Source organism: Sipha flava, unplaced genomic scaffold (assembly GCF_003268045.1).
Source record: "Sipha flava isolate LNK unplaced genomic scaffold, YSA_version1 66_pilon_pilon, whole genome shotgun sequence".
Taxonomy (NCBI): Eukaryota; Metazoa; Arthropoda; class Insecta; order Hemiptera; family Aphididae; genus Sipha; species Sipha flava.
The window spans coordinates 585,232-598,051 of record NW_020273606.1 but is presented as its reverse complement, the minus strand read 5'-3'; the positions used below and the strand labels follow the sequence as shown (position 1 = coordinate 598,051).

The window sequence follows — 12,820 nt, the reverse complement described above, 5'->3', positions numbered from 1 at the left end:
ATTCTATGATCATATTTTAAACATAAATTACTGTGTATTTTATCTCTGAATTCATAATACAAGGATAACGCATACAAACTGACTGAATCTGATCCGTCTAGTTATTTAATGTGAATTTATAATTTATGTATTATTGTTTATTTTTACACGATTTATAAATAATAATTTCTATCTTTTTGTTCAATTTTATTCCTTGATCGAGATCTTACAAAATATTTTATCAATTTAAAAATCAAATAATTAAGCATATGTTATTCGTATGTACAAGCAGGTATATGTGACCTACAGAGTATGCGGGTACACCAGCTGAACGTTGTAAAAAAAATGTAAGAATAAAAGCAATGCGTTTTTCTAAGATTTGATCTCGTAAAACAATAGTTTTATTTCCCATGACATTTTGACTTGCATAAAATACGAAATATTTTACATATATTTTTCCGCAATAATTTATACGCCGACTAAAGTTTTTATAACTATAGATAACAAGGTAACATAGTGAACACTGTAAGACGTAAATAGCAGATCACTATCGTTTTATTATAATTAAATTAGTAATAATTCTGGGAATTTGATTATGTAAACGTCGAAAGAATAATAGGAGTTGGTTTATGTTCGACTATTTTATTTAATCAAATATTTTTATTATATAATTTTTGTTGATTGGTTATCCTTGTCTAAATGAATGAACGCTCAAACATTTTTCAAGATCCTATAATTGAGTTATAATTAAATATCAATATAAAAGTTAGCTTTTCAAAATGATTTTACAGTATATATATCACTTTAAGTTACGTTAAGATTTGATGACATTTTTTTAATATTCTTAATATTATAAGTTATATATAAATGTGAAATTATATTAGTCTGTATTTATAAGTATTAGGCACATACTATCGTGTGCTAAGTGTTGTATTTCATAATTTTTATCATAATTACAATTATTTACTCAATGTATTCTAAATATAGTTGTAAGTTTAATTAAGTTTATAGGTATTGAATTCCAATATATATATATATATATTTGTATATGACATATACATATACTATATGTTATAAATGTATGTTAGGAAACTGCTGGAGTGGTATAATTTCTTAAAGTTGATAATTTATGATTTGTTTACGTAATATATAAATCTGTGTGTATATTTATTTATTTTATTTATTTATTTATTAAGTTAATGAATTATTTGAATAAGTATACATAAAAAATATGTTGTATAAGTTTCAATAAATAAAATAATTCGAGGACTATATTTTTATTATACCAATTTAATTTTGATTTACCCTTAGGTATACCAGTTGCTGATTGTTATTTTTTCAGTGAAAAATTAAGGTTTTTACTATTTTTGTACCTGAAAACTTTGAGTCGGAGTCAATAGAATCAAATACATAGTGAATGGAGATCATTGTTAACATTTGTAGAGCTACTGACCGTTTTCAATCACTCGCGTCTCCTATTAATCATACCATGAAATAAATGTTATCGATGTAGTCGAAATTTAAGATTAACTTGTAAGGCTATAAGATATGAATATTAAAAAAGAAACTCTTTGTTGATGAAAATATTTTAAATCCGTTACTTTTTGTACCTCATAATAATGTATCATACATTTATATTTTTAATATTTTATATAATACGAGTAAAATGCTATAAAAATTTGTAGACGATGAATTTAGATTAAAATGGTATACAAACTCGAATAAAATAAAACTTATTAATGTGCTTGGTGAAATGTTAAGTCGCAACTAACTATATAAATGTATAAAAAAAAATATGTAAAAAAATAAAACAAAAATATATACAATAGAATAAACATTTTTAAAAAAAATATTTTAAAAATGATCTGAGAAAAAAAATTAATTAGACTAATTAAATAAGTAGTATGAATATCACATAATATGTGTTGTTTATATTATATTATAATAAATAAAATATACAATATAATGGTTAATGCAATAATAATTTATAGTTTTTTCTTTATTTTAATCACTCATCAAGACCATCGTATAATTCTACTTCAATAAAATTATTAACACACAATAAAATATTGAATGAATAAAAATAGAAACTTGTATTTTATTAAATCGTATTGGAAATTACGTCAGTAGGTTTTTTTAATTTTAGAACAGTTCTCTTGAAATTTATATTTTCGGAAACATACTTATTGCTTACATAGACTTTAAAAATAATAGCAGTGACTTTGTTACATCATACAGCAAAACAGGTGACATTTACTCAAAATGTATTGAAATAAATGTGAATCACATAAAACAGAATTACATTTCAAAATATAAAGGGAAAAAAACAATTGAAATAAGTAAAAACATAACAACGGTTTCTTTTACTTTTGATGCGCAAAATTCCGCTGACTTTTAGGTTCTAACCATGTTTCCCAATATCCGTCATAGTTATGAGGGTCTGAGTTTAAGTCGATGGACGGTGAACTTTGCTTTACCAATTCCTTTCTGAACCGATCCAGCATATATATTGTTGTGTTCAAAATGTCCTCGTGTTGTATACCCACGTTCCGATACTCGCAAGGATCTTGATATACATTGAACAAACAATAACCATCAAAACATTCGTAGTGTTCATCTTTAGGGTTCAAATGGGAAATGCGTTCTGTACACTTGTTTATAATTGTAGCTTGTGAGCGAACGTTGTAAAACAAATTGCGCGTGGTCATCGCGTCCGTGCAGTCTTTTTTGGAAACCATGCAATTTATTTTCGATAGATGCGACCCAGCAAGACTATTTACTACGTTGGACATATTATAATCCGGCCCTTTGTTACCAGGATCGCCGCTATATCTGAGGAAATAAGAAAAACCACTTGTGCGATTACCTGTAAAAATATGGTTTAAAACACAATGGTTTAATAAAAAAAAGTGCAAAATGAATAGGTCTTCAAAATCAACATTCATCACTATTTATACAAAACAAATTAAATTAGATGTACGTCATTTAAATAAAATGTATCCAAGTATAAACTATATATATATTTTTTTTATTTTAGAAAACGAATATATACAATCTGTATAGATAATACAATAAGTAATAATAACAAAAATGTACAGGGCTTGACGGCTTGAATGAAGGGGGCGTCCAGTAACGCTACTTCAAAAACTATATTTAAAATCATAAATAATTAACACTATAGACTGTGAAAATACATTTTTTATTAACTGACAGTATAAAGAAATTAAAATTTCTAAGGTTTATGTGTAAGGTTGTGTAAGATTTATATTGTATAACTATATTTTTATTTGAATAAACCGAATCAACTGTAGGTACTATTTTATTAATGTCCGAAAAGATTTAGAAGAAAAAGGACTATCAGTGTTCAACATTTTTTTATCCGGTCACAAAAGGACGTATTTAATACATATTATAAAACAATTTTAAGTAAGTAGTTTTTTTTATATTTTTAAGAACGGTAACTTTAAATTTGTGTTAAAAGCTTAGCTTAGCTTCCTAATATTAATGAATATTGATGAAAGTAGGATTTAGAGTCTAAGACCCTCATTCCTCAAATATTTTCCTGTAATTATATTATACGCATTGTTGTCAATAAGTAATGTGAACAATTTTAGTTCCTTAAAATATTTCGAAGCAGATCCTTCTACATATTATTAAAAAATGCACAGTTCATTTTAACACATAAGTTTAAATAACACGTTATCCTTGTATAGATTAATGGTATACCATTAAAATGTTTATAAGCATTACTAACATTTGTAATATAGAAAATGTTAAAAAGATATGGTAAAATCCTAAAGTTTTTATTCCATGATGTTTTATAGAACAAATTAGTACATTTAAATAAATTGAACGAAGTACTTTTTTTTAAATTATTCAAACTTTTCTGTCGTCAAAGCTATTTATTTATAGAACAAAATAATGAAACAAACCGTACAAAATGTAGTAACAATAACACAATTTAATTAAATACATTTTTGTATCATATTGTTATTAATTATTATATTAACTAATATTAGCTCAAACAAAAATAATAAATTATTGAGGAATGAAATATATAGGAACGGGAAAATGGGTAGAGGCTTAATATATACTAGGTATCGAAAAATAATTTAAAAAAATGTATACTTTTTACAACTTTCCATTGTTTAAAAATCAATGCTTCTTCTCCAATTTTCTCATTAATATTAATTAGAATCTTTGATCTCATTTGTTCAGAAGTATTTGTTAAGCTTGTCCACTGATTGACACCGTCAATTTGACCCAAGTCTTCAACATTACCACCTATAAATTAATTATTTGTAAAATGTATTTATTAATTTATCCTACAAAAGTTTAGTTTTTCAACTGAAAATTAAGCTTTTAGAAAAGACAAAACTAAAACCCCATACATTTTCAAGACTGTTATACAAAGAATGGTTATTATTTTTAATTTTTAATACCTGCAGCAGTATACAAAGTAGGCAACCAATCAGTTATGTGAAACAAATTTTCAGAAACACGATGTTTTTTGCTCAACTCTGGACTCCATATTGCGGCTACTCCACGTACTCCACCATCAAGTATTGATCCTTTTTCCTATTTTAAAAAAAAATTTACGTTTATACATAACTATCAACGAAATTTATATTCAAAATAATTCTATAGATAATACTGAAGATGAGCAGTAATCCAACTTAGTTTTTATAGTAATTATTAATAATTATATTTATTGTAATAAAACGTATAATCAAAGAGAAAAACATGTTTGTAAAATTTAAAATATAAAATGCATAGAATATACTATATCTACTTAAAAAGTCTGTGGGGCTTAGTCCCAGAACCCTGCATTTCTGCCTCAATATCAGTTTATATTAAAAACAATTTTAATCATCTTAAAATTTCGAATATTCTAAGCAATCATATTAAATAAAATTTTGGCTTAAAAATATTTTAAAGTAAACCTAATAACAAACATAATTTCAAATAAAACAAAATTGAAAGAAACATAATCTTTACATAATATTTTTCAATCTAAATATTTTCTTATGAAATTGAAATTAGACGTTTTTTGAAAAACTTTGTATTTATTTTTTTTTTTTAACTTAAATGTTATAATAGCCAAAATAGATGCTTAACATTATAATTAAAGACCGGATTTTTCATAAAATGAATGTTGCTATTTTCAACATTTCAACATGCAGTCAATGAGTGTCCACAAATATTTACTTGATTAAATATCAAAATTTTATACTGCATATTTTAGTATATTCTGACATTAGTGCATGTTCTGCATATTTTTGCATATTTTAATAAAATAACCGTACAAATATACACCTAACAATTTAAAAAAGTGTTGAGTAAAAAGAAAACGGATTACCTTAATGAAAATACGTGTAGGTTACTAATCTTCCGTAAGTTTTTGGTTGTATGAGTTTTGTAGTGGAGACGTGGCTTTACCTATTTTATCTAATCATGTTGATAAAATACCCGAAACAACATAAATAGGTACATTATTACAACCACTGTTACATTTATAAAATTGTTGGTAAGTATTACGTTATAACCAAGTTAACCCATCAACGTTGAGCGTCCCCATATGGGTACACATATATTGCTTTTTTTACAACAAGTTTGGAGAATTTTATATGGATATTTTTCATCTTTTAATATTACATGAGTTTGTATGTTATCTCCATTTTAATTTGATATAATATTTAGCAGTAACATCGTAAACAGTGTCTATTGACAATATATTATTTCAACCAAAATTTAAAAATAAGCAATTTTTTTATTTTTTTTGGTATTCTTCTACAGTAAGTATAAACTATAATTATTTATAAATGGGTGATCAAATATTTGCATCTTATATGTTCTTACAAACATAATTTAGTTTTTTTTTCAATTTGTTATTTCTATAACTTCTATAATTTAACAAATTACATTTCCGTATTGCATATTTGCATCTTACTTTTTATTTTTTAAAATTTTAATAAAATTAATAAATAATTTACCTATCACTGCTAAATTATAATCAAATAAAAAAATTGATATTTTATTTTGCATGTTTAAATTTTTTTCTTGCATATTTTGACTTTTTTTAGTACATTTTTGCATGCATATTTTATAATTTAAAACGCACATAAATCCGGTCTTTAATTATAATAATCCGAAAATACATTAATTTGTAATGTTCTTTAGCAATCATACTTAGTGTAATAATTTGTCACTTCAATAATAATTGACAAGAATATTTATAAAACTTTATTATAAGTATTTTACGTGAGCCATATAACGAGTATGAAGTTTATAAGACGAGAATCACATAGAAAATAATTATACGAATAAAAGGAATGCTGGGATAATTTGAATAATAACTCACGAATAATATATAAAAATTATTTACTTCGGTTTGAATACTCTAATTTTAGAAATATTTAAGATCATTCAAATATTAAATTTGTTACATAGTAAAATAATACATTTAATTATGTCTGCAATCAATAATAATTCATAAGACAAACCACATTTATTTTTAATTACATGTTTATTAATGTTTATTATTTATATGTTACAAGCTAAAGAACTAACTTCAATTGCTTATATAAATATTCTTGCACTTTTTTTAACTGGGAATAACTGCAGAACTCTAAAAACATCAAAATCTTAATTTATTAAGCTCTAGTCAAACCGATCTGAACATATAAATTAAAGGGGAACAAAAAAAAAATGAACACCAAAACATATCACTTCGACGATTTTCTAATGCTCCACCAAACGTTTCAAAAATTAACTTTCCATAACAATTTTCATATGGAAACTATAAAACTATAAAACAAGTACGCATCTTTTACATACGTCTCCATAAACGATGTCAAACTTATTCCAATCCATTCATAAAAGATCTTATGAACCACCTACTTCCAGTTAGTAGTAGTAAACCTTATCCACAGATTAAAAAGGAAATTATACCGTGAAATTCCGCAAATTTTAATATATAATTATGCTTTTTTAGAATAGCACCGAATACAACACAAGGAACAGGTTAGATGGCTGCCCATCTAATTTTTTTAGATAGTGGGTAGTGCATACAATTATTTTACCTAATCTATCTGAGCATTTTTAAACTAATTCGGCGTCACTACTTTTCTATAGTAACTTTAACAAAATCTATAATTTTATAAAAAATAAAATAATTCAGATTTAATTAAAAGGTCAAGAATCACTAATGAGTGGCTGCTTAAGTTAATCCTTTTCGTTTTATATTATTCTCGTCACATAAACTTATTGTAGTGATTGTATACAATCTATAGTTCATATATGTAAAAAAAAAAAATAATAATAGTGATGAAAAAAGTAATAAAACTTTTTTCTTAGTAGTTTCAGCGATTAGGGTATTATTATTTCGATAAAAAAATTCGATTAGATATTAAAAAAAGGTCGATGGTGTTTTCTTCTCTCGGAGCAAATGTCATCGCCCGAAAAATGAAATCCACAGTCATTGAATTAGAACCAATTACTGTATGCTAATATAAAATATTTAAACGTACTCCTCTTAAAGGCCAATTGGATCCGAAATTTCCATGACCCCATATCGGATCCTCACTTGGTGCACCATTATCGGACATAAACAATATAATTGAGTTTTCTAACATTTCATTTTTATTCAACGATTCAATTATACTACCAACTGAATCGTCCAATGACGTCAACATTCCTGAAATCAATACAAAATACTATTTTAACATACTTTATAATTGGAACAAAGAGGTTATACACACAAATAAAATTAAAATTAAATCAAAAAAATTAAAAAATGTATGATGTACTAACAGTTAAAAAATAAATTGCAAATGAAAAATGAGAAAATAATCTTACTAATAAATAATTTCTCACAAATAGAACATATGTAATAAATATTAAATGTAAAATTACAATATATACAATAGAATCTGTCTTTTCTAAAAATTAACAAATTAACTCAGTTTTAATTTTTAATAGTTTATCAAGTTGATTTAATATAAATGTGGTCAACTTTAATTTATTATTTTATATTTATTGTTTTGGCTTATTGAACTAAATTCGTGTAATTGTTTTAATGATAAATTACTTGTTATAATTCGGATATAAATTGATAATAAGACGTAAATACTAATAAGCTATATTGTTTGTTGATTCAAAATATTTCACCTGCATACATTCTTCTACTTTCATTTGTAATATAATTGAACCTTATTTCGTTATATGTTTTGTTTGAAACCTCCAATAAATTTGGACCTGCATTTCCTGAATGGACGGCTAAATGACTCAACATTAAAAACATTGGATTTTCTTGGTACTTGGACAACTCAATAATCTTCAAAGCTTCTTCTGTGAAAACATCAGTTGCATATCGATCGACCATCTCATCCCCTGACTTATTAAACCCACGTCTAGCGTCTTTGCCGGTCATTGAATACTTTATTATAAATGTTCAAAGCATTACATTTACGAAAAGAAATTTTAGTTACTATAAGTGAATGTTTTTCAAATGTTTACCGCATTATGAGTGCTATTTCTATAACTGATGTATCCATTCCAATAACCCATATGGGTATCAAATCCTCTTCTTGTGGGAAGGAAATTTTTTTGATATGAACCCAAATGCCATTTTCCCACCAAATGGGTTGAATAGCCTAGTTTTTTCAAATACTTTAATTTCACAAATTAATGATTCTGATTTACTTCAAAAACATCAGAAACAAACAACAAACAATATTTATACTTACTTGAGGTAAAATCATTTCAGTCAATGGAAGTGCTAAGGGTTGACCAGCAATTATAGGCGTTCCTTGAAGACCTAAACAAGTTTAATGTATACATTATTAAATATTTATTATGCATAATGTCATCTCTACAAAAAAAATCACTTAGCTATGATCTTTATATGATTGATAAAATTAAAAAATATATTAATAGTTTTTTGGTGGTCGATTTATAATAACTTCGTTTAAAATATTTAATTAATTACATTTTTACTAAAAAACAATTACAAAAAACTATTATAGTACTCGTATATGTTGAGAACTCCAATTCATATTAATGGATAACATTTTATCAATTATTATAAATAATATATTAAATTATAGCGAAAGGAGAATAGGATTAAATATGTAACACTACCTTATAAAATGTCATCTCAAAAAACCTTAAGGTAGAAATAATAATTCAGATAATAATCAGCAAAATACAATTCGTAATTATCATCAAATATATTATAAATGTATATAATATACAATATATTATATATTATATTATGTCATACTTCAAATTTTAAAATGGTAGGATAAAAAAAATGTCAGTGCACTAAATTAAGTCTTATAAAAAGAACTATAAATGATTACCACATGTCTTTTAGATATTTTTTAAATTGTTCGTTGGTAAAATAAATTGTCTAAGCTAAGCTATAATATTTGTACAGGTGTCACATTTTCAAATAAAACAATTCTCATTAGACTGAAAATACACGACACAAATATAAATAGTTAATTTAAAAAGTTAATTTAAAACAAATCTACCATAGGCTCTAGATCAGTGGTTTCCAACCTTTTTATATCCGCGTTTTCCTTACACATTTTGAAAAATGTTCACATACCACTTGACTTGATAACCTTTTTTTTATTTACATATTTAAATTTTAAATTTTAAAGATATTATTTACAGGATGATTAACACATGTATATTATCATGGCAAAATTACATTAAAATGACATCCACCCCAAACTTTTTGGTTGTTCAGTGAACCAAAAAATGCATGATCAAGCCGTCTCTGTGTATTACGAATACAATTTTATTTATAAATAATCTCATAATAATATTGTCGCCGGAAAAGTGTTATTTATTGTTAATATCAACGAAAATCAAGATTGTACCAAAGACCTTAAGTTTATAAAATTATATATAAATAAAGTAAATAAAATAAATATATTCGAGGTCCCATAAAATTCTGCACCGGTTCTCAAATATATCAAACAGGCACTGAATATACATTATATTTAATACGGAACAATGCTATAATTAATTATAATTATTATGATTGAAACAATGCATTTTTTTTTTATATTTTCTGTTTTATTTAGTTTAATGTCAATATCTCCATAAAGTTTCTTTTTGCTTTTTCGATTTTTGATTTTTATTATATGCATAATATGCATATAATAATATTTATTTATTATAATCAATACAAAAATAAAATATTTTTGAATGATCAATTGCAAATGCCAAATAGGTACATTTGTTTGGATGTATTTTGACAATATACGTGATTTTGTATTGAATTAGTGATTACAATCCAACATCAAATTATTTTTATTATATTATAACTAGATTTATTTATTTAAATAATCCGGAATAATATAAATTTTATTGAATACATTTTTATAAAAACGTTGAGGATTTAGATTTTTTTTTAATTTATACGGGTAAAATAATAATTAGAAGATACAATTTACGATACACGATTGATTTTATACGAAACATTCTGTAACATAACAAGATGGAACATGAAGTATTTAATTATTTTTTCACCGTCACTATAATTTTTATGTTTTTATCCGAATCGTTTTTCTTGGATAATGTTTTGACTATAGATAAACAAACTAACCAACTTTGTCTTTATACATAAGTATAGTACAGATTTATTCGAGTATTCAAAGAAACGGCTATGAATTATTTTGGTAATCTATTAACTTCTCTGTAGTATTTGAAAAATTATTATTAATAACAAATTATGTAGAAACTTATAAAACCACATGAACTAATAATTTTTTTTAAACAATCGTAACTTTGAGCATTCGCACACAACTATAAGTAGGTAAACTATCATTTAAAATGCCACGAAAATCGAGTCAATATTATTTCCTCGGATAAATTCGACAAATAATTAATTTAAATTTTATGGATACGGATGTTTTGAAAATATTCTTAAGTTATAACTGCGCATATGATTTCATGAACATTGAAAGTCTCGATAACAATTTATTCGACTTGATTGTATTAATTGTTAAAATATGTTAACACATGTCCTTATTGAATTGAGTAAGAACTTTTTACACTGCTAACAACACTCGCCTCAACTTTTTGGGTAGTTAAGTAGGTAGGTACTTAAACACTTATAGAATCCTGTTGACCGTTGATCGAAGAAAATATAAAATTAATGTGAAACGGGCGGCGACGAGTGGAAATAAAAAACGGTTTTATATGAAAGGCTTACCATAACGAATTGGGTATTTTCCGGTGAGCAAAGCAGCCCTTGACGGAGTACAAGTGGGCAGGACGTAATGGCGATTCAATATCACACCATTGTATGCTAATGCATCGATATTTGGCGTGGGTATTTGAACAGAACCGTGGTAACCAACGTCATTCCAGCCCTATATTGACATTACTGTTGGTATTACAATTATTTACATGAAATGCGCAGGCACCGATTACTGTTAGGAAAAGCACGGTGCCAAATCTATTCGGCGACGCGTTTGACAAACATCCGCGAATATCGGAGAACATAATCGTCAAACGACATCAATAATGACACGGCAGACCATTCCAACAAGCCATCAACTCACCAATGCGATTGTATTTCACCGCGATCGTGACGTGACAGTGACCGCTAGATTTACCATTTACAATAAAGCTGAGATCCCACGGTTCGCGGCTCGGGGTATAGCTCAGGTACGGCAAACGCATCGTGACGCGTGTCCTCCCGAGATTAGTCGATTTTTGGTACCCGAGCCAAAGGAGACCAGTCACGCTCGTTGCTCGGCTCGTCACACCGTTCCAAAATGTTCCCACTACGACGTACGCGGATCGTGTACATTTCGTGTGAATAAAAAACGTTTAGTATTTTTATTTTATTTTTTAAATAATTTATACAAAAATTTGGAGTGGTCTAACGAACTTATTTTGGAGTTCCTTCAGCTCTATGAACAAGAACCTTGTACCCGGAATCATAAAAGTTCACGACACAAAGTTCAGAGTGCCGTGCATGATTCGTGGGATAGCATTTCACCATAATATATTATGCATTCGCAATTTCTTCTTGATTATTCATTTTACAAGATTTAATATAAAAATATAATAATGACACACAACTGATTCTGGCGAGAAGCAGATTCGGAGTGGTTCCGGTAATGAATGCCGAATTTAGAGTCGCGCCGTGGGACCCAAATATTGTCTTGATACTATGATAGCTGATAGTTGGACCAAATGGAAAACAGTCACCGCTTCGTGTTAATGTATCGACGAATATCTATTTTGGTAATGATATATCCTTCGATGCACTTTAACGACAATCCGTGGAAATGTGGCGATTAACGAATATCGAATATTCGTCAACAACACGAGTCGGGGGAATCCGGTTCAACGTATAGATATTGTTATTGTTGTAGAATATAGAATTATTATTATTATTATATTATATATATATATATATATATATATACTAACCAAATCATCACCGACGATGATAATGATATGAGGTTGCTTCTTTGGTTCCAACTGCAGACTGCAGTTGATTAATGATAAAACAAAAATTGAAAACATAACAATAACACGAATTATTGACGACCGGTCGTTCATCGTAACCGATATTCGAGTGACGTATTGGCTCCGAACACACTCAATGAATCAATTTACATTTAATTGAAAATAATAAAACTTATGTTATAACAGATCGGAATATTATCTGTTTGCTTGCATGCATTCCAAAAACTAATTTCATTAGGTTAGAAATCGAATGAGATAAACAGCGATCCACGGCCTTCACGTATAGTGTGATATGAAATAAAATTTAAGTGGTAAATAACAAATGATAGTAAACGTAATT

General features: G+C 26.6%; 1 protein-coding gene across 3 annotated transcripts; it reads right to left on the bottom strand.

Annotated features, from left to right (window-relative positions):
- Nucleotides 1–1,960: 1,960 nt before the first annotated feature.
- On the bottom strand, nt 1,961–12,820 carry LOC112691779 (arylsulfatase B-like). 3 transcript variants are annotated; one of them, XM_025566175.1, is made up of 9 exons: nt 12,442–12,820; nt 11,210–11,369; nt 8,727–8,797; nt 8,497–8,649; nt 8,149–8,416; nt 7,509–7,675; nt 4,422–4,557; nt 4,108–4,263; nt 1,961–2,845 (listed from the first exon to the last, which is right to left on the bottom strand). In XM_025566175.1, exons 1-9 carry the CDS (start codon nt 12,571–12,573, stop codon nt 2,343–2,345), a joined length of 1,746 nt encoding a protein of 581 aa, XP_025421960.1. In that variant the 5' UTR covers nt 12,574–12,820; the 3' UTR covers nt 1,961–2,342. The 3 variants fall into 3 exon arrangements, with proteins under 3 accessions (XP_025421960.1, XP_025421961.1, XP_025421962.1); XM_025566176.1 differs by lacking the exon at nt 12,442–12,820 and adding an exon at nt 11,431–11,541; XM_025566177.1 differs by lacking the exon at nt 11,210–11,369 and having other exon boundaries at nt 12,442–12,529.